The 20,756-nt window shown below is 64.0% G+C and overlaps 7 protein-coding genes across 7 annotated transcripts in view; 4 read left to right on the forward strand and 3 right to left on the reverse strand.

Moving 5' to 3' along the window:
• The window catches only part of F751_0597 (Exostosin-like 2), a gene marked incomplete at both ends in the record, with an annotated part of 5,092 nt that extends 2,880 nt beyond the window's left edge, over nucleotides 1-2,212 (forward strand). Inside the window, 6 exons of the mRNA XM_011400164.1 lie at nucleotides 1-244; nucleotides 516-780; nucleotides 1,154-1,269; nucleotides 1,502-1,626; nucleotides 1,780-1,857; nucleotides 2,093-2,212. The exon at nucleotides 1-244 is cut by the window's left edge and continues 1,821 nt beyond it. Of these exons, the coding sequence (XP_011398466.1) occupies nucleotides 1-244; nucleotides 516-780; nucleotides 1,154-1,269; nucleotides 1,502-1,626; nucleotides 1,780-1,857; nucleotides 2,093-2,212 (948 nt within the window). The remainder of the gene's footprint in view (nucleotides 245-515; nucleotides 781-1,153; nucleotides 1,270-1,501; nucleotides 1,627-1,779; nucleotides 1,858-2,092) is intronic.
• A 299-nt stretch (nucleotides 2,213-2,511) lies between these two features.
• On the reverse strand, nucleotides 2,512-7,866 carry F751_0598 (U3 small nucleolar ribonucleoprotein IMP3; the record flags this gene model as incomplete). Its single annotated transcript, XM_011400165.1, has 7 exons — nucleotides 2,512-2,763; nucleotides 2,887-3,048; nucleotides 3,201-3,349; nucleotides 3,630-4,302; nucleotides 7,090-7,214; nucleotides 7,332-7,662; nucleotides 7,777-7,866. 7 exons carry the CDS (start codon nucleotides 7,864-7,866, stop codon nucleotides 2,512-2,514), a joined length of 1,782 nt encoding a protein of 593 aa, XP_011398467.1.
• Nucleotides 5,944-6,751, forward strand: F751_0599 (Protein ApaG; the record flags this gene model as incomplete). The annotated part of the gene is made up of 2 exons (XM_011400166.1): nucleotides 5,944-5,987; nucleotides 6,466-6,751. 2 exons carry the CDS (start codon nucleotides 5,944-5,946, stop codon nucleotides 6,749-6,751), a joined length of 330 nt encoding a protein of 109 aa, XP_011398468.1.
• Nucleotides 7,867-8,190: 324 nt separating the features above from the next.
• On the reverse strand, nucleotides 8,191-9,494 carry F751_0600 (Chorismate mutase 1, chloroplastic; the record flags this gene model as incomplete). The annotated part of the gene is made up of 4 exons (XM_011400167.1): nucleotides 8,191-8,397; nucleotides 8,545-8,688; nucleotides 8,848-8,991; nucleotides 9,138-9,494. The coding sequence occupies 4 exons, from the start codon at nucleotides 9,492-9,494 to the stop codon at nucleotides 8,191-8,193; spliced, it is 852 nt and encodes a 283-aa protein (XP_011398469.1).
• A 491-nt stretch (nucleotides 9,495-9,985) lies between these two features.
• On the forward strand, nucleotides 9,986-12,677 carry F751_0601 (hypothetical protein; the record flags this gene model as incomplete). Its single annotated transcript, XM_011400168.1, has 2 exons — nucleotides 9,986-10,207; nucleotides 12,486-12,677. The coding sequence occupies 2 exons, from the start codon at nucleotides 9,986-9,988 to the stop codon at nucleotides 12,675-12,677; spliced, it is 414 nt and encodes a 137-aa protein (XP_011398470.1).
• Nucleotides 12,678-13,093: 416 nt separating this feature from the next.
• F751_0602 (DNA-directed RNA polymerase 2B, chloroplastic/mitochondrial) lies at nucleotides 13,094-18,548 on the reverse strand (the record flags this gene model as incomplete). Its single annotated transcript, XM_011400169.1, has 11 exons — nucleotides 13,094-13,219; nucleotides 13,492-13,595; nucleotides 13,745-13,880; nucleotides 14,153-14,335; nucleotides 14,527-14,980; nucleotides 15,091-15,797; nucleotides 16,010-16,269; nucleotides 16,570-17,014; nucleotides 17,269-17,361; nucleotides 17,655-17,846; nucleotides 18,117-18,548. The coding sequence occupies 11 exons, from the start codon at nucleotides 18,546-18,548 to the stop codon at nucleotides 13,094-13,096; spliced, it is 3,132 nt and encodes a 1,043-aa protein (XP_011398471.1).
• A 712-nt stretch (nucleotides 18,549-19,260) lies between these two features.
• Nucleotides 19,261-20,747, forward strand: F751_0603 (hypothetical protein; the record flags this gene model as incomplete). The annotated part of the gene is made up of 3 exons (XM_011400170.1): nucleotides 19,261-19,443; nucleotides 19,657-19,875; nucleotides 20,730-20,747. 3 exons carry the CDS (start codon nucleotides 19,261-19,263, stop codon nucleotides 20,745-20,747), a joined length of 420 nt encoding a protein of 139 aa, XP_011398472.1.
• Nucleotides 20,748-20,756: the final 9 nt, after the last annotated feature.

Below are 20,756 nucleotides of genomic sequence, written 5' to 3' on the forward strand. Positions count from 1 at the left end.
CCGCGCCTGCGCCGCCTGGCGCTGGGCCTGGCGCTGGGCACGCTGGGCGCCGCGGCGCTGGCGGCGGGGCTCTACGTCGGGCCCCTGCTGGAGCGTGCCGCCCCCGTCCCCGTCGACGGCCAGCTCAGCAGGTTCACGGTGCTGGTCATGACCTACGCGGCGCGCCGGCCCATGCTGGCCGGGTTTGTGGCGCACTACGCCGCCTGCCCCTCCGTCCAGGAGGTTGTCGTGGTCTGGAACAAGGGTGAGGAGGAGGCGGGGTGGGGATGGGCACGAGTCTTTCACCCCAAAAGGGCGGCTGGAGGATGGGGGGAGGGGTTGTGAAGGGGCCGATAAGGGAAGGGGACAGGTGGGAGGGGTGGTGTGCTTGTGCAGCGCTCCCAGAGCCGGGCAGGTGCCTGTGGCGGCGTCGGCGATGCGCTGTTGAGCTGGCCCCCACCTCCCTCGACCGAGGCAGGCCCCACCTCTCAGCATCCGCCCTCTCCCACCCCCTCCCCCCCCACCACACACACCAGGCCCCCTTCCCGAGCCGGGCGTGGACTACGACGACCGCGCGGTGCCGGTGCGGGTCCGCGCCGAGGCGGCCAACTCGCTGAACAATCGCTTCCGGGTGGACCCGGCGCTGCGCACGCGGGCGGTGCTCTCCATCGACGATGACATCCGCCTGACATGTGCCGACGTGGAGGCCGGGTTCGCGGTCTGGCGCCGCGCGCCGGAGACCATGCACGGCTTCTTCCCGCGCCGCATGGCGGGCGAGCCCCTGACCTTCCACGGCGAGAGGTAGGGGGGGTGGGCGGGGGGGGAGTGTGGCTGGTGTGAATGCTTGCGTGCGTGTGGGCGCAGGGGGGTGGCTGGATGGGGGTCCGAGGGTGAGGCTTGCTTCAGTGTGGTCAAATGCACAGCACATGGGGCGGGTGGGAGCGAGGGAGCGGGCACAGGGCTTGCCAGCAGGCAGGCAGCCTGGACCACAGCCGAGTGGGGGGTGTCTACCAGGGGCAGCCCATCACACTGGCGGCCCCATGGCAGTGGAGGGCAGGCGGTTGACGCAGGCTGGCCGCCACGAGGCACGCTCTGACACGCTTTGCGACAGGAAGAAGCGGACTGCCGCCGCTCATTCACGCCTGCCCTGCCCGTCGCGCCGCCGCCGCCGCAGGGACACCATCGAGGCCGGGGCGTACAACGTCATCCTCACCGGCGCTGCCTTCCTGGACTCCGCCACCGCCTTCCCCGCCTACTGGGCCGACGCCGTCGCGCCTGCCCGTGCCACCGGTGCGCTGCCGGGTGCTGGTCTGGTGGGAGGGTTGGGAGGAGGGTGCGCGGTGGACCTCATCCCTCCCACCAGACCTGGAGAGGTGGAGGTGGCGCTCGACAGCCGGCGGGTCTCAGGGCCCGCTGCATGCCGACCTCAAGCGTGCCCTAGAGGCCCCTGCAGCAGCGTGGCATGGTATACAGCGAACCCACACCTCCACTCACACACACGTGCACCCTCTCATCCCTGCAGTCGACCGCCTGTTCAACGGCGAGGACGTGCTGATGAATTTCGTGCTGGCCAACCGCACGGCGGCGCTGCAGCGCGGTGCCTCGAACGCTGCGCCAGTCCGCTATATCTCCTTCCTCCGCCCCAAGGTCCGCTGGGAACAGGTTGTGGGGGGATTCCTGGAGTCGCAGCGGCACAGGGCACCGTCGATCTGTGCAGGGACAGCACTTTCACTCCTGTTTGACAGGCTGAAGCCCGTGCCAAGTCCCCTTCCCCTACCTCCACCTCCCGCTTCCGTGCAGCGGCGAGTGGACATCTCGAAGCTGTCTCCCGTCGGCATCAGCCACAACTTTGCAAAGTTCCTGGACGCGACGCAAACTGTGAGCGGGCAGCGCATTTCTTGGCGCCGTGCAGGGCGCTGACATGGAGGTCTCCATGCTGGCGCTGCGGGAATCGGGCAGCCCCCACCCGTGCTGCTTTGCTCGCAGTGCAGATGCAGCACGCCGGCCTGAGCCCGCTCCACGCTCACTCACACCCCAAGGCCCTGCCATCTGCCTTCCGAATCTCAACCACCCTCAAAGAAACAAACCCAGGCCACCAACCCTTCCACTGCAGTATTTAAGGACGTTCCAGGAGGTGTTTGGGACCAACCCCCTGGTGCTGCAGGAGTTCGACTGGACGGCGACCCCCCGCCCCTTCTGCGGCAGCAAGACCCTGGGATGCGTATACCTTTGAGAGCGCCTGGGCCAGAATCGCTGCCCCGTCGCTGCTCCTTGAAGCCCTTCCCCTCCGCAGCAGCCTGGCCGGCGCACGCTTGGCCAGCCAGGACGCTCGCAGATGCTCGCAGATCCTCGCAGGATCGCTCTTCAAACTCATCCCCCTAGCGGCCCTCACGCTGAATGAGCACTACTTGCGCTCTGCACAGACTTCCCTGCTGGCTGTCACTCGCCCACCACGCATACACACACTGAGATCGTGCACCTGCTTGTACAAAGGAACCAGAGAGAGCAGGCCGGGAGCCGTGGGCAGGGGCGCTACAGATTGGACGGCTCGCCCTGGTACCCTGCCGCCCGCCCAGACCTTCCCTCCACCGCAGCCCGGGGCACTGCCGGCGCCGCCCCCGCCAGCGGTGCCTCCACGCCCCTCCAGCTGCGCTTGTGCACCAGGTAGTCTGCGGCCGAGGCCGGGGTCAAGGCGTGCGCGCCCGTCGTCGCGACCGGAGTGAGGCGCAGGCCCTTGGCGGCGCGCAGCGCGAGTTCTGATGTGGCGTCGGTCTCCTCCGAGGCCTAGGTTGGCAGGGGAAGGGGAGGTGAGCGATGAGAATTCGTCGCAGCTTGTGTGCGCTGCACCCCAGGCCCTGCGCTCACCCAGTACACCCTGGATGCAGGACAGTCCACCCCGAAACCTACCTGTGCAGGCCCATCAGTTCCAAAGTCGAGCCGGTACAGCGACTCATCCCACTCCGAGTCTGGGGAGAAGGCCAGCATGGCCTCGTGGTGTGTGATGATGGGGGCGAGGTACTCCTTGCAGTCCAGGATCTGGCCCTGAGGGTCTGCTACCAGCACAAACACCTGTGCAGGTGGGGAGCAGGAGGTCACCGGCCGCTTCAGCAGGGAGGCCGGGCACGAGTGGTCCTTCTCATGAGTCTCCTTGTCATGGTAGCAGTAAGAGTTCGGTGGTTTAATGCCCAATCCAGTGCTCCCTCTACACACTACAACCCCACCTCTATCTCTGGAAAGTTGGCCAGCTTGGCTGGGCTGGGCTTTCCCATGAGCAGCGTGTATGTCTTCTTCCCGGCGGCTTCGGCAGCATTGCACAGCTGCTCGACAGCTCCAAGATACCCAGCCACTCCCAGGGTCCCCACCAGAACGCCTGTGGGCGAGGGTTGAGGTAGGTTGGATCAGGTATGGTGATTCGTCAGGAGTTAAAAGGTGACTTGACGATCCGATTTGGACGGCACAATGTACGAAGAGGACATACCAGCGAGCAGCCAGATGCAGGACCATGCCAGGGGCGTTGAGCTGGGATCCAGGTCGCACTGCTCGAGCAAAGCATGAATGTACGCCGACATGTTTCCCTCGTGCAGGGCAGCACTAGTGCTCCGTAATCGTCCCTCTCCCCCACACCCCTGTTACCCCTCCAGTCCACGCACCGACGATGCTGGCATCCCGTGCCCTCTCCATCAGCGCGTACCGGCGCCGCAGCAGGCGCCGCACCCCCACCGGCAGGCCCTCCTCCAGGGTGTACGTCGTGGGATCAAGGGTCCACCAGGGCAGCGTGGAGCGGGTGAGTTGGAGGAGCTGGAGTGCAGGTGCATCTGGAGCCCCAATCCAAATGTAGGTCACGGGGCCGGCACCCATCTCAGTGCCGCTCCAGCGGTACCCTGCGGCTCGCAGCTCCCCGACACTGGAATCTGCAGGGGCGGTCGCGCTGCAGTCGCCTTGATGCGCACAGCAGGTGCCTCGCGTCGCGTCGCCAGCGGAATCCGTCTGCGCATGCTCATCCCCAGCCCTACAGGAGGCCAGCCCGGCGCCGGAAGCAGTCAAAGCTTCTGGTTCCAGTTGGCGGATGGGCACATCCGGCCATGTCCAGTGGGGTGATAGACTCCCTGCGGCCTCCATCCGCCGTGCAACTTCTGCGGCAAGCTCAGCCCGCTGGTGCAGATGGGGCTGGTCCAAGAAGCACAGGACAGGAGTGTCCAGGGAGGAGAGCGTGGACGAGGAGAGGTTGGAAGCCACCGCATCCACGTCCAGGTCTTGGGTGGGGAAGACAAAGAAAGCGGGGATTCGTGACAGGGCGGTCATGGATGCTCGCCCATAGTGGACCTGTGATGCATGTGGGATATGGGCGTGTGCTCTCCTTCCAGTCACATGTAAGCTTCCCATCTTGCAATTCGATAGACCAGCAGGGGGCTATTACTGGGGAATATGGCTCGCAATGCACACTTCACCAATCTGCACCCCTCCCCACGGTTGCACAACAACCCACCGCACCACACAGTCAGCATCGACGTGGGCAGCTGCGACTTCATCCACACTCAGACTATTGTATGTCGTATCTGCAAGGATGTACGCCTGCTTGGAGGGGGCACCGATGTAAGATCTAGCACGTCTTCAGAGTTGGCCTTCGATGGCAGCTCTGACGCTCAATTCGTCCCGCATTGAATGACATCGGCATACCTGCACTTCATGGTCGCGGGATGCACAGTACTCTTGCACACTAACGGCCACCTTGGCTGCCTCAGACAGTAAGTGGTCGGGAAACTGGAGCGTCGCTCGGGTGTATTTGCGGGCGACGAGGTACTCGGCAGTCTCGGGCACCCGCCACGTACGCAGGAACGCTTCGGACTCCCGCGGCATGCTGTATGTTCAATTGAATGGTACTATGTAGATGGAGATATTGTTAAGTTGGACTTTTAGCGGTAGTAGTATTTCACAGGGTGTTCGCCCACCGACCAGCGCCCGCGCGCTCATGCGGCCACGTCATGTTTGATCGAGGTGAGAAATGCCCCCTCCTCGCAATGAACCCAGGGATACCGCATTCCTTCGACCCCTCAGAATCAATCTGGCATTGTGGGAAGAAGGCATCGGATCGCTTGTGGTGGAGCAGGTGGCGCTATGCTGTCCCGTCCGCTGCGGGCCTGTTACCAAGCCTTGCTCCGACAAATCTGGGAGTTGGAGCGGACACCTCTAGCTTTCAAGCTACAGACTCCATTAGACAAGCATGCATGGCTGCGACAGGGCGGTGGTCACGGGTGGGCCAAGGTTGGATCCGAGCACCGAGCGCAGACGGCGCGCCTGCTCCTGCCCTGGCTGGCTGAGGTGAGGGATGCAGGCTCAGATGGGGCGAGAGGGGATGCAGGGTATTTTGTTGTTGGCATTGTTAACTCGGACATAATGGCGACGGACTCGGCGTGCCTCCAGTTGGCTGACAGATGTGAATGACGCCCCCCATGTGCAGACCCTGCAGGGCATCGAGACACTGACGGCTTCCAGCCTGCGGACCCTAGTACGAGATCAATTCCGACAACCCCTCCCGCCAGATGCCGAGCCGAATGACCTGGACCGGGCCATCCAGGGGATCCGAGTGCTGAGTGACCAGATTCACTTAGCACGGGGGTCCAGCTCAGCCACCACTCGTGGAGTGCAAGTGGAGGTCACTGCAGACTTTGTGGGGGTGAGCGCGGGAAGTGAGTCGAGTGAGCCATACAAGGTACTCGGCCACGGGATGCAGCATGCATGTGGAGCCATGCCCTGATCTGTTTGCCTAGGTCATTGTGGCGAGTGGTGCGAGATCCATGCCTGCACCAGTTAACAAAAACCCCACAGCCAATCCCCTGCCAAACACACTGCAGCATGAAGACGACATTCAGACTCTCCAAATAATTGAGGAAGGCGAGGAGGAGGAGGAGGAGGAGGAGGCAGGGGGCTCGAAGCTGTTCTACACATATCGTGTCCGTGTGGCAAATGTCGGGTGGGTGTGGGGAGATTGGACGGGGTCAGGGCGGGAGGTGCGTGAGGGAGGCGGCTCTGGGCTCAGACTGTGGTGCACATGCTACCATACAGCCATACCAGATGAAGAGAGCATAGAGCAAACAGGTACTGCTGACAGGGTTGCCAGGCACCCTCCCGGTCACTTGCAAGGATGAGGGGGCGGTCTGCCCGGTGTCCTGCCGGGTGGCCACCTCCCTATGCCTGCCAGTTTGAGGAGTGGGGCCTCGGTGGCCTCTGAGCATGGAGACCACAAAAGGCCGACTGATGGCATGGCACTGGCATGAAGAAGGGTTCGACCCTGAGCAGACACCCACCATTCTCCAGATTTCCTTCGATCACTGCTAATTTGAGTGTTTACCTTTCCCAGTCTCGATTGTCTCTCCAACAAGTTCAACCCCGCCACGCGCTTGACAGCCACAGTCTGCCCCCCCCCCCCCCCCCCTACGACCCACCCAGCTCCACCCCATTCCACCCTTTCACGCTTTCCTCTTGCAGCACAGAGACAGTGCAGCTCCTGGGGCGGCACTGGATCATCCAGGACTCGCGGGGGGTGACCGTCACCGAGGTCCCACGGGGAACACGGGGCGTGATCGGCTGCACGCCCATCATCAAGCCCGGGACCTGCTTCCAGTACTACAGCGGGACGGACCTTGACGAGGCGCCTGGCAGCATGCACGGCTCCTTCCAGATGGCGGTGCTGGACGACCGGTCGCAGCCGCTGGAGAGCTTCGACGCCGAGGTCGCACCCTTCCACTTCTGGCCCCCATCCACGCCGGCTTGAAGGAAGGCTACCGCTGGCGTCAAAGACGGGGCTGACCAGACCGGGATGGGCTGTGGAGAGGCGGCGTAGCGGCACTCACACCGTGGACTTGGGTGGCCATGGTGCCGGAACGGCGGCCTCCACAACCAAAGCGGCCCACCGCCGTCGAGCGCACGGCGAGACACACCAGAAGCAATGCCCACCCTAGAAGCCTGAGTATCTTAAATCTCTCCCATGCATCTGGGTAACAGATGGTGCAATGTATGCCGGCAAGCCACTGCTGCTGGGAAGGGAACCCCAGCGACGGCGCCAATGCGATGAAGAGACGGAGCCGTGAGTGTACACAGGCCGCACGCTCAGTGCATGAGGTCGTAGTCATCCAGCCGGTCGTTGTACTGCATGACCTTGCGCTTGATGCGCGACGTGTCCACCCATGTTACGAAGTCCTCCATGGCGCGCGTGACGAGGAAGGCAGGGTCGGTGACTGCGTGCGAGGAGGAAAGTGAGAGTTAGAGGGGTGGCCAGCCAGCCAAAATGACCTCCTGAGCACATCAGCCACATGCATGAGAACGACACGCGCATGTCCACCCGACCCCCGCACCTGTGTCTGGTCCTATTCGGACGTGGCCCTGCTCGATGAAGGTGATGGCCTCCTTCAGGGTCTCAGACATCTTGGCTCGCACCATGACCACGGGGAGGCGGCGCCGGCAGAAGGACGCGGTGCTCAGCTTCTCCAGCTGGACCAGGCTCTTTTTGGTGGTGATGACCCCCATGTCGTGCAGCCGGTCCAGCAGCTTCTCAGTGAGCTCGATGCGGGCGGGGTCGGTGGGGGCCAGTTTCTTCAGCACGGAGGTCAGGCTGGTCACCATGCCCACCAGCTTGTTGTATTTTTTGTAGTCGTCCCGGTCCTGGATGTGGTACCGGCGCATCACCTGCGGACCGTAATTTAGCTTGTGAAATGGAGCCCAGCACGTCACGCAGGTGGCTCTGCTGGAGGTAGCACCGTCGCGAAACACCCGGCCCTAGAAGTACCTCCGGCTACCCACCTGAAGCTCCCGCAGGTTGTGTTTATTCTTCCATTGAAGAAAGTCTACTTTCTTCAGAAGCTTCTTCTCGTGGAACTTCAGTTGTCGCATCCTGGCACGGCCCCGTCAGGGCCCAAGGCGTCTCGGCTCCCAGGCCTTCCGAGTTACTTTGCTGGCCGACGAGCTACGGCGTGGGTTAACAGTAATTGTATCGTGTGTAAGAGTGCATGCGACATGCGTGCGATTGTATGCATGTGAACGCACGGGAGGAAGAGGGTGCCCAACTGCGAGAGTGGTGGCGCGCGCGCTCTGCACCCCCCCCCACTTTAGATTGTGCTCGAAACGTCACTAGGTTCAGTTCGGGGTGTTTGGGGATCAGGCCATCCCTGCCTGTGTGCCTCCGTGGGGCATCCAGGCTTCATAAAGAATCATGCACTAGTCTTCCAGGCGCCTCAGCAGGTAGTCCACCTCCACCTTCTTGGTGAGGGGCATGACCCAGTCCTTGTACAGCTGCGCCACCGCCTGTGGTCGCACCTTGGCATTCTGCTCCGCCGCCTCCGAGTCCGTGCCCACAATCACGTCGCCTGCAGCACCCACATCCTGTCCGAAAATGGCAGCCTTTCGCGCAACCCGCTGGATGACCTGTCAGGAGCAGAGTGATAGAATTCATTTGTACCGGTGCGCAGGTGGCAGTGACTGGCTTCCTAAGACCCCTGGTGACTGCAAGGTATGGAAAATCACTAGCAGCACAGGGCACCCCAGCACTCTGCAATCCATGCAGCTCCTCACCTTGGCCTCCACCACAGCATCTGTGATTGCTGCCATGAGGCCCTCTGAATCATGTGCATGTATTAGCCGTGTGTACTTCTCGGTCTGGCTCAGGAATTTGGACTCCGCCACAAACTTGCCGTAGTGAATGCGCTTGGAGAGTGCCTGGCAATGGGATCGTGCCAGGGAAGAAGTGATGAGCCTCATATACACACCTATCTCAGAGAATGCAGGTACAGGATATAGGGACTCAGGGCACCTTCTCACATGGGCCATAATCCTCCACCAGCCTCCAGCGCCACAACAATGACTCCAAAATCACACCTGGAGGATCATGACATCATACATGGCAGCTGAACCATAGTTGCCATCATCACCAGGCTCGGTGATCTCCGGCATGAGGTGCTCAAGGTACAGCTTGAGGATGGATTCATTGAGGTTGATGGATGCAGCACAAGGAGCCAGAACCTGGGGTGGCGGGCGGTGTGTGTCTGAGCCTTGGAACGAGGCTGAGAACGCCTCCTGCTAACCATCCGGCACTGGCAGCATAGATGTGCGCTGCGTCGGACCGCCATCCTCGCACCAGGAATTTCCCACGCCCTGCATGCATTCACCTGCTCATAGGTGATGGGCGGGAGGAGCAGGGAGGGCAGGGCCTCGGGGAAGTAGGCATTCTCATCGGGGGAGGTGTAGCGCCGGATGCGGCCATGGATCTGCTCGGTCTCCCTGAGGATGTACTCCAGCAACGAGCAGCCCGGTCGGGAGCAGCCAGGCACTTCCACTCCAGGCTCCTCGTACACAGCACTGTTACGTGCGAACTGGGCTCGCTCTATTAGGCCGAAGATGATCGTGTCCTCCAGCCGGATGAGCGTCTGCCGGATGTTGTTGAGAGACAGGACGTTACTGAGGTCCCGTGCCGTCGTACAGTCCACGGTCGCAGTATCCATGGATGCATTTACACGAGGGAACATCGAGCGGGAGGCGCGTGGAGGGTCACTGGGCCGCCATCGGCGCCACTCCTTGGCTGGCTTGGGTCCCATCGCCAAGGGCTGCCACCGCGCGACCAGAGTGTAGGGGTGCAATGTTGCCGAGTGAACGCCCAGAGCTGCCATAATAATGGCCAGGGGAGGTTTGAGTTGAATGTTGGTGGTCACTTCCTAAGTGCCAAGAGGAACTCGTTTGAGAGTCCTGCTTCGTGTTCGACAGCATGGAGCCGGATGAAGCTCTCGAGCTCCACCGCCATGCGCCCGCAAAGAACAGGGCACACATTGCAGATGACCCTCTCTATCATTACGCTGTGCAAGTTGCAATGCGGAGTGGGAAAGGTGTTAACAATGGCGGGATGCCGCTGCGGCCATGTTAGGTGCCCGCTCTGCGACAGGCCGAGTTCAAGGTCGCAATGTCTTCGGGAACCAGCACTTTGGACTAAAATGCCCACTCGATAAATGTCATTACGAGCATCATGACGACATCTCCCGCCTTGCATGTCTATGCTGACGACACATCGCTGGATGCAACAGATGGCTGGACCATGCCCCAAGAGCCGGAGCTTGCATCCCGGCCCTCTGGCGTCAGCGATGCTGCTGGAGCCTGGATAAAGCGAATCTGCTTACAGCATGAGAACACGAGCACCGAGGCACTCTTTGCGCACTTTCAGGAGGTGCCGAAACGCGCAGAGCTGACGGTGAGTTGCTGTAGTCGATTTCGCTTTCCATCCGCATCCTTCGACGTGACTAGAAGTTTTGGATTGAGCTGCTCATGCAACCTCATCCCCTAATCTTACATGACTGAATGACAGGTGAATGTAGTGAATGCAGCCCGAAGTCGGATCTCGGCCGTTTTCCCTATAAATCAGAACCATCGGGGCAAGCCCACTGATCGTGGCGGCTGCCACCCATTTCACTACAAATGCTGCCTCACGCTGTACTACTGGTGAGGGACGGGGGGGGGGGGGGGAAGGAGAGGGGGCAGAATACTCCCCAACACAGTTTGCTGATGATTGCCCATGCGTTGATCCCTCTGCTTGCTCATCCTATACTCTCTTCACAGTGTCCTGGAGAGGCTGCTGTCCCTTGTGGCCAGGGCCGAGGGCCGATCCCTTGGGGGACACCCAAACGTCAAAGGGCAGAGGGTGGAGGCTGCAGCAGGAGACATGGAGGCCTTGGATGCGCTGCTCAACTGCTGCATCGAGGTGAGTGCTTGGAAGTTTTCTCACGGCTAGGCTCCTTTTCTGAATGCCAGTCCATACTCCAACATTTCTCTGCTCCGCAGGTTGCGGTGTTCTCGCTGCTGGGCAGTCGCCCAGGCATTGGTTTCCCTGCTGCCACGAAGAAGCTGGGGTTGACCAACAAGACCTATCAGCTGTGGCATGCCATCGAGGCCTTTTGTGGGGCGTTGACTGCACCAACAGATGGCGACTACACCAGCAGTCTGCCAGGTGAACAGCATGACGCCTTTTGTTCAGCAAGAGTTTGGTGTCCTTGCTGTGCAACTTCTCAGTCGTATGCCACAATTCAGGGAACATCCATCAAAGGATAGAGCTTTGCAATATCAGCGCCACCCCAACCTCCTGTTTGCACACTGCAGGAATGCCACTGGATGTCCAGGAGTTTCTGGCAGGCATGCAGGTGGGAGCGCGATACAATGTCTGGGAGGCTGCTCCTTGCCTGGTTGAGCATTGTTTGAGACTTGGAAGCAATGCAGCTCGCACACATCACCAGCTAGGATGTGCCTACGACGCAGCCATGCCGCCATCATGTGGTGTAGGTCAGGATAGAGGAGGAGCTTGCGTTCCTGCCTGGCAGCTCCATTCTGAGGCTCGTTGCTTCTTCTCCCAGGCTGCAGCCAGGTGGGACGCAGCAGGAGGCAAGTCGCTCAAATCTGCTCAATCTGGATCGAAGTGCTCCCCTACACAAGTTGTTTTACCCGTCAAGAGAGAATGTCCCTGCGTAGGGCATTTGGAAGGTCAGCTTCTGGCCAGCTTCTTAGACGAGCACCGCAGCATGTGCTTGGCCAGGCTGGAAGGTGCTGCCCGAGCCCTGCTGGTGGAGTGCCCCCACCTCCAGGCAGTGGATGGTGGGTGGGTGGCTTGCGGGACACATGCCTGCGGTGCTACCAGGGCCGTCGTTCGTGGGTCTTGTGTGAAGGGAGGCAGGGGAGGGAGGCTGGGTGGTCCACAGGTACACATGTGGACCCCCGACGCACCTCAGCATGCGACCGCATCCTCTCTCCTCCCAAATCTGGCCCTGGCAGGGTTTGGGCAGCGCGCTGCGCACTGCTTGGGTCTCGTGCTGGACCAGCAGCTCCAGCTGTTCTTTGGCGTGCATGCCAGCGTCGTGGTGTGCGCGGCGCTCTACCTCCTGGTGGGTGGGTGGGGGTGCCGGCACGCAGGCTGCCCCTGCTGCCTGGGGCGCTTGGCAGTCCATGCAGCCCTGCATGTTTGCATTGAACAGTACGCCCAGGGCCTGACCGGGCTCCCCTTCTCCCCCTCCTCGCCCTCGACAATGGTCAGATCAAGCTGTGTGGCCTCAAGGTGCCCTTTGGAAAGCTGGTGGGGGTGCTGGAGGGCACACTCCCAAACCATGAAGCGTCCATCTTCCAGCAGGTAGGCAGTGGCAGGCAGTGGCATTGCTGGGCCTTGCATTCCCTTCTCAAACCTGGTTCACCCAAAATGCTGACAATACCCTGTCCACAGGTCCTCGTGCCAATCTTCACGGCTGGAGCAGAGGCAGAGGATGCTCTGACATGCATGGGGGCGAGGCAGGTGGGTGGCGGGCGGAGGAGAGGGCTGGGGTTGCTTCAGATCGCCTGCAGCGACACCCTCCTCCCCCCTGCGCAAGCCAGCAAGTTTTGCATGCCGCTCTTTGGCATGGCATGGGATGGCGACGCACCTTGTGCTGCGTGCCCTGGCAACCTTACAGGGACCCAGACTGCACCACTGGATCCACCTCGGCCCATCGCAGTATTACAACGACATCTTCCTGCCCGTGATGAGCCGCTATCCTCCCCACGAGCTGATGGCCCAGGCAGATGCTCAGCCGCACGTCGCCCCCCTGCCCCACACCATCGGACCAAGCAGCAAGGGGCTTACTGCAGTCCCTCGCCGGGTCCTGGGCGACGTCACCAACCGCACGCCCACACGCCTTGTCCGCTGAGCGCCGCCTGCTCGCCGTGACCCACCCTGCCTGGGAATGGACCGCTGAAACCGCAGCGCAACACCCCAGGCATCCCTGCTCGTGAATGGCAAGAACTGCACTGATGAGGACCACCCTGCGTGATTTGACGCCCGCCCAGCTCACCCCGCTGCACATGCTCTGCGCACCCACCTCGCCCAGACTGCTGCCCTTGACCCCGCCCAGCGGCCCCCTTGTGTATGCATGTTTCAGGATGTTTTGGATTCGTGTTCAATTCAAACAGAGAAGCCAGATGGGGAGGTCCCATCCAGGCGGCCATGAGGGGTTGGGCAGCATGCCCGCAGCACGTGCTCGTGTGCATGCACCAAGCAGGAAGGGGGGGAGCAGTGGTATGAGAAGGATTGGGAAAGGAGGGAAAGTGTACAGGGAGCATGCTCTCAGCTAAAGAAGTACTCTGCCTTGCGGACCTCCTCCAGGTCCAGGTCGCCCCTCTTGGGCAGCTCGGGAAACTCCACCTCGGGTAAGCTGGCCCTGAAATCGGCCAGCAGGTTCTCCAGCAACGGCTGCGACAGGGTATGGGAGTGAGGGATGTTGATCTGGACGTCTTTGCCATTGGAGGCAGCGAGTGTGGACAGGCACGGGCAAGGGTGGTGGGACCCGGATGCAAGGGAGAGTTGATCCCCATGACCATGCCAGAGGGACCATCTCAGATGAGCCTTGAGGGCCGACCGATGACAGCGGACATTGTTCTCCTCGAGGGAAGTCGACGCCCCTGCCCAAGAAGCCTGCACGTCAAAAACATGGCAACAGAGCTGTCCTCTTTTCACCCTCTCACCTGCGAGTGCAGCTCAACAAACGCATCGCGCAGGATGGAATTCATCTGCTCGATGTCGCCCGCGTGCGTCCAGAAGGAGTCGTGCACGCCAGCAAAACTCATCCCTGCGACGAATGAAAGGGATGTGATTTACCTGGGCGCCTCGCACCACCGACGCCTCCATGTTCCTGAGGCACGCGGCTGATGCATGCCACCTTCACAATGCTCAGCCCGGCCCAGCGCCCCAAGACAGGCCTGCCCGACCGCGGCACACCTGCCCTGCGACACGCGATGGCCGTCATCATCATGTGGCTGGAGTCCACGGAGTGGATGAAGTTGGGGGGAAAGGCGGTGCGCTGCCGCGTCTTCATCACCGGCAGCTCGTCGTTGTTCTCCACCACCACCAGCCTCTGTGGTTGTATGGGTGGCAGGTTTTGTGAGGAAATATGTGTGTGTACTTTGAGCTGGGAGGTGGCAAGGGGAATATGAGTGACAGAGGAGCATGCAGTGTTCACCCAATTCTGACAGCTCCAGTACGGCGCCCGCGCCTCAGGGCAGCCCTCCAAGCTCCAGGGCAGCCCTCCAAGCTCCAGGGCAGCCCTCCACGCCCTGTGCCGGGGTCTTCCATCCTCGCAACTCCCCCCTCACGCGCATCCAGTACCCTCCCATACCACCCGGGCACCTGGAGCAGTGTGCGGACGTGGTGCCGTGTGGTCCTGCGGTACGGCTGTACAACCGGCAGGCCCAGCGGCGTGGTCCACTGCACAGTGGCCCCTGTCCCCGCCACCAGTTTGGCGCACTCCGCCAGCCAGTTCATGATGTCCTTGGCGCAGCTGAACATCTCCATCAGGCACTCCAGCGTCACCTTGGGGGGTAGGGGGAAAATGCGGCCGGGGGGGGGTGGGGGAATGAGAATTGGAAGAGGGGGTTGCTTGTGAGGGGTATGGGACGAGGAATGTCCAGCATCACCGGGGATCCCTCCTTGAACCCCCAACCCACAGCCCATTGCCCCAAGACAGAATGTGTCCCCGCCACAAACCCACACATCCGGCCCACCTTTGCAGAGTAGCAGGAGACCTTGTACATGAGGCGCGAGTCCTGGAACCCGCGCTCCTTCAGGCGCGAGGTGATCTGCCCGCGCGCGCCCACGAAGGTCACGCCGTACACGCTGGTCATCACCGTCTGCTTGACCAGCTTGCGGTCGATGGGCGTGGCGTCGCGCAGCGCGCGCGCGTGCGTCACGCCTGCCGCCGCGTCGCGGTCCACGCGCGCGCGCACCAGCGCCGCGATCTGTGAGTAGACGTCCTGGGGGCGGGCCGCGGGGCGCAGGTTGACCGCCTGCCCGCCCGCGGCGTCGCGGCCCAGCGCTGCGTAGTGCTGCAGGCCGTTGCACGACCCGTCCATGTGCGTGGGCAGTCGGGAGGGGAAGGAGGCGGGGTCACCGCTGGCGTGCGCGTCCGCGATCTCCATACACGTCGCCAGGAACTGGAACGGCTCCTCTGCCTTCACCCTATGGCGTGGTGGGGGATCGGGAGTGTTGTGGGGGAGGGGCAGTGGCATGTGTGTTTGCTGGGACAGGTGCATGGCTGCTGTGGCAGCCTCCCCACCACCCCGCCTCACCAGAAGGCGCGGCCATCCTCGCGGTCCGCGGCGCGCTCGACCAGGCGTGCCAGCGCCGCCGCGTCCGCGCGCGCCAGGCTGTCGTCCAACGTCCCGGCCCCGGTGTCCAGGGGGTCGCGTGCGTTCCGCACCAGGTCGCCCAGGTGTGCCTCGGCCCAGGCGGCGCGCTCGGCGAAGGGCAGTTTGTCCACGCCCGCCCCCCACAGGTTGGCGGCCTGGACGTAGAGCCAGCGCAGGCCGCGCTCGCCCAGCGGCCTGCGGTCTGCGAAGCGCAGCAGGCCGCGGCAGAGGTCGGAGCCCAGGTGGTTCAGGTGGGGGTGCATGGGATAGGCCCGCCCCCGGAAGTCGACATTGTGCGGGTAGTAGAATCGCGGCTCGCCCGCGAACTCGCGCGCCACCGCCAGCTTGTACTCCATGTCGCAGCGCAGCGCGTGCAGCTCGCTGTTGCGGCGGCGCAGCTGGCGCGCGGCCACGCGGCTGCTGCGCGCCGCGTCGCGGCCGTAGTCGAAGACCGCGAACCCCGACCCGGGGCCCTCGGAGCGGTGCAGCCGGAAGCCGGCGGGAAGGGGCGGGGGGACGGTGTAGTTCATGCGCCGCGGCACGTCGCACACGCCACCGCCCAGCCCCCACAGCGCCTCCGCCACGCGGTGCACGGGCACGTTGGTCTGCCACGGCGTCTCGCCCAGCGCGTTCAGCGCCTCATACACCTACAGCGGTGACGGGCGAGGGAGGGAGTGAGGTGGGGGGCTTGTTTGAGTGAGGACATGGGGGTGCGGGGGTGTTCGCGCGTGCATCTGCAGCGCTCCGACAGTCGATGCCCGGTGCGGGAAGACTGAGCTGGCGTCGCCGCGCTGGCCGGCCGTCGATCCGCCAGCCCCTGCCAGGCCCCGCCGCAAACCAACAACCCTGCCTTCCTCACCTTGGACAGGCCCGGCCCTCGCCCGTTCACCATGTCCTGGTCGGCGCGCGCCAGCATCTCGCTCTGCAGGTGGGAACCGCGCAGGCGCATCACGTTGTTGCGCAGCGTGACGTGCCCGCCGCGGTCGTGGCGCTGCCAGGGCACGGGCTTGATGAGCATGGGCACGTACTGCGGGATGAAGGCCTCTACCATGTGGCTGGGCTGCACGCGCTTCAGCACCTCCTCATGCGCGCACAGCACGCCATAGCGCTTCAGGGAGCCTGGTGATGAGTCGGGCGTTGGGGGTGCTTCTTGGGGGCGTTGGGGGGGAACAGGGATGGTCTGGTCCAATCAGGGCGAAAGAACTGGTGTTTGCGCACAGTGGACTTGCCCAGGGGTGGACATGACTCCCGGGTGCCGTGTCCTCGCGTCGCCGGGCGGCGCCGAGGCGCTGGGCTCTCTCGATCCCTGCACAAGGCCCGTGCCTTGGCCCTCCTCATTGCCGCATTGGCCGTGACCCTGCGTCCACAAAATATACACGAGAAAAGGAACTGAACCCCCAAACTCCAACAGCTCCCCACCTGCTCCGCGGCTGGCGGCGCTGGCCGAGCCGTCGGCTGCCAGCTCCAGCCTGTGCCAGAAGGCGGGCACCGCGCGCGGCTCGCCGCCCGGCCCCCGGCCCGGCAGGTCCACGGTGCAGGTGCCCAGGATGAGGTTGATCAGCGCGGCGCCCACCTTGGCGTGCGTCTCGCCCCGCCACGCCTCCAGGTCCTCCGGGTCCAGCGCCTTCTTCACCGCCGACATCAGGCGTCGCGTGCCCTGTCCGATGGGCCCGCCCCCCGACCACATGGCCGGCAGACGCTCCAGGCGCTGGCCCAGCTTCTCGCCGGGAACAAACCAGTCCAGGTGGTCCAGGGGCTGGACCTCGCCCAGCTCCTCCAGCATGGCGCCCAGCTGGCGCCAGCGGGACCACTCCTCCGGCTCCAGCCGCCCGCCCTGCGTCAGCTTGGCACGCAGATCCTCGCCCTGCAGGGGGTGGGAGTGCGTGCGAGGGTGGGCGACAGGGGCAGGACCGCACCATGGCTCGAGCGCTGCGCCTAGGAGGACGGGCGCGCATGAGCGAGCGGCAGAGAGGGCCCGACCAAAGGGGCCGAGTGCGCGGGCGGTGTTGGGGACCGCTCCGGCAGCAGAACTGTTGACAAAGAGGATCGAGCGTCGCAGGCGACCCACGGGAGGGCGCCGACCACCAGCTCATGCATGCCATCCCATCCCACCCGTACCTCGGCGTAGAGCGCTGCGACCTCGCGGTTGGCCTTGGCATGCTTGCGGCAGATGGACTGGACCTTCTCCAGGTTCACCTGGTTCTCGATCATCTGCGAGGGAGGGACGGGAGATGTGGGGGCTGCTCGTTTGCCATGGACTTGGGGGCCAAGTAGATCATCCTGTGCACCATCCACAGGCCCTGTGAGGCAGCCAGGGGCCCGGCATCCCACCGCCGGAGGATGGGATTGCCTACCGGCATATGATCCAACTCCAATGCGTCAAATCCACCCAGGATTGTGCGATGCCTCAGTCCCTGCTTCGACTGCACCCACCTCCTCCCAGCCGGGTCTTTCCCACGGCAGTCCACGCCCCACTTCCATCGCCCTCCCCCCAAACAGCTCACCCTGCCTATTGTGACCGCCAGGCGTGTAACCCGCGTCTGCCCGGGCACGACGATCTCGGGGTTGGTGCCCCCAAGCTCCATGATGGCGTGCAGCGTGCAGTGCATGGCAATGACCGCCAGCTGCTGCGGCTCCAGCAGCAGGAGGAAAGGGCCGTACACTGTGCGGTCCACCTGCACCTCGCGCATGTAAATCTGCGGACGGCGCGGGCGTGGACATGGGGTTGAATGTATAATGTATTGTGCAGGGCTACCCGGGCATGGTCTTCACATCGCACAGTGACCATGTATGGCACGCCAGCAACCCTCTTTCCAGAGCCACTGGCTCAGCGCCTCCGGCAGCAGAGTGATCAGGCTGACACCGGTCACAGCGCATCATGCGGTAAGACACCCATGCTTGCTGTTGCCCTCAGGGCGTCGCCATCTCGACAGCCATACCCCTCGGCTCCAGCAACACCGCCGCACCTTGCGCTGCTCCTCCTTAATAGCGTCCACCAGCGGCGCGTACCAGCGCAGCAGGAGTCGGCGCGAGGCCGGCAGGTTGGCACCCTCCCCCCGCTGCACCGCAGCGGCCAGGTCCCTCCGGTACCGCGCCGCCGCCGCCTCCACCGCCCGCGTCTCCAGCACCACCTGGCGGCGCCAGTTGTCGCGCAGGGCCTTGCCCTCTGGAGTCTCGTCCATGAACTGCTCGTGGTACGCCATGGTTTGCATCACGGGGCTGAAGGCGCGGGGGTACTTGGGCGGGGGAGGTGGGGGAGGGGTGTCCTGGAAGCTCAGCACCCGGCCCATGGTCTCCAGCGTCGCCAGCAGGTCCCCCACCGGCGAGGCAATCGCTTGCGAGGCCTTCTGTTGCGGGATAGATAATACATCCGGGGACAACTGGGCCTCGGCGGCCATGCCCCGCGCTAGGGAGTGGGGGCTGGGTCCCGCACATGGGGTGGTGCCCGCCCCGCCCAGCAACCAGCGAAGGGCCAGGGCAGGCCCATTCGACGCACGTCTCATTCTTCGTCCATTAAATTCATTATCTGCAAGATATTGAATTGTGTCTGAAGAGCACTGTGTTGTAGCGACGGCCCTGCATATTGCCCACATTGCTTCCGAGTTCTGTATACGCTCGTGGGCGCGATGGTATGGCGAGTGGTACCGCACAATCCTTACACGTAAACCCCAGCCCAGGTTCTACACCTTGCCGACTCGCAAGCCGGGACAATGCGGGAATGGAAGCCGTCATCATCGCTCTGTCCACCAGTATTGATCTTGAGAACTGCATCCGACGTTTTCTCGTGCTGCCAGGGAGACCACTCCCCCGGCCCATGTGCCCAGGAAGCTGTACAGCTGAAATTGCTCCTTAGCGCGTGTGCCCAACTCAGTCAGTCCAGTTTCGTAGCGACATGCACACCTTGTTTGGCGATGACATTTCCGAGCGGCACATGGGTGTGAAGGGGGCCATCGAGCCCGAGCTCCCATCGAACGACATGGGTGCGCCCGGTTCCTGTCGGAGCGTGCACCGCAACCCCCGCGTGGGCCCACCTGCTGGGCATCACACCGCGCCGTTCCCCTGCCCGACATTGTGACCCACCACTCCTTGCTTGTAGGCCCCCCCCTCCCCATGATGCACATCGACCAGCACTTCCTGGACCTGGACCTGATGTCGGTGGCCGACCTGCCCGACCCCTCCCGCCTCCCGGCCTCCGGCCAGCGTCACAGCTACCTCCTCCCTTCCGACCTCACCGGCTTCATGTACGCCGAGCCCGGCGCCGACTTCTCCGCCATCGCCCAGCTCCAGGCCGAGGTGGCCGCCAAGACGGGCGGGCAGCCCGCCTTCTCCCTCCCCTCCCGCATCGCCACTCGCGCCGCGCCGGGGCGGGGCCCGCCCGCGCCCTCCCCCCGCGCCGCGCACACGCCTCACGCCCAGCTGGAGAGTCCCCACGTGGCCTCCAGCATGGTCGGCGCGCAGGCCCACCCGGCCGCCGCCGCCCAGCGCACGCCGCGCACGGCGGCCGAGGCACTGATGCACGGCGATCTGCTGGCGCTGCTGGGCGGCGCGCCGGGTGCCACGGCCTCCTCCGGCCTCCCTGCCTCCTCCGTCTCCGCCTTGGTGCGCGGCAGCCTGAGCGACGGCACCTCGGGCTCCACCCACGCCACCGACTCGCACGGCGCCGACTGCCTGGCGGCCGCCGGCTCCATGTTTGGCGATCCGGCCGCCTCCGACGGCCCCGACCCTGTCTGCGCGCAGCGCGCCGGCAGCGTGACCGGCGGCGGGGGGTGCGCGGGCGCCGGCGGCGCCCTGCGCGCGGGCCTGCAGCCCCGCCCCTCGGGCCGGCCGCGCCAGAAGAAGGAGTACGACGCGCTGATCGACCCGGACCTGCCCCCCGAGCAGGTGCGGCGCATGCGGCGCATGCTGTCCAACCGCGAGTCGGCGCGGCGGTCGCGCCGCCGGCGCCAGACCCAGGTGTCGGGGCTGGAGGAGGAGCTGGACGGGGTGCGGGCGCAGGTGGCGCGCCTGTCGGCGGAGCTGGAGCGCTCCAACTCCATCGCGCAGCACGCCATGATGGAGCGCGCCAAGGCCGTGTCGGAGCTGGAGGCCATGCGCGCCCAGTTTGCGCGCACCAGCGTGGAGGCCGTCAGCTTCCAGGTGCAGGGCCACGGCGAGGGGCCCTTTGCCCTGCACGACCGCTGCCCCATGCCGGAGCGGGGGGCGGGGGGAGGCATCCCGCGCCACTCCGCGCCCCCGCTCGTCTCCGTCGCCTCGGCCCCGCTGCCCTCCCTGGCCCAGCAAGGGATGCAGGGCATGCCCAGCTGGCAGGGGAAGCAGGACGGACTGGCCTCGTGCCTGGTGAGCCAGCGAGTACTGCAGGTCATGGGAAGGAGTGGGGGGTGTCAGGGGCGGCGACGACCGCCCTCTGGGACTCACGTTCTGTTGGACGAGCCTGCGAGGGAGTCGCTGGTGCGACCCTGCGAACCCCGCCAAGCGCAGCCTCTATCAGGCTGGGAACTCCGCCCTAAGCATCGCCACACGTCTCGAGCTCTCCTCTCATGCCCTTCCTCCCCCCCGCCCCCCCGCAATCACACGTGCAGGATTTTCTGTCGCGCTGACGTCCTTTG

This window comes from Auxenochlorella protothecoides (assembly GCF_000733215.1).
Source record: "Auxenochlorella protothecoides strain 0710 unplaced genomic scaffold scaffold108, whole genome shotgun sequence".
Classification (NCBI taxonomy): domain Eukaryota; kingdom Viridiplantae; phylum Chlorophyta; class Trebouxiophyceae; order Chlorellales; family Chlorellaceae; genus Auxenochlorella; species Auxenochlorella protothecoides.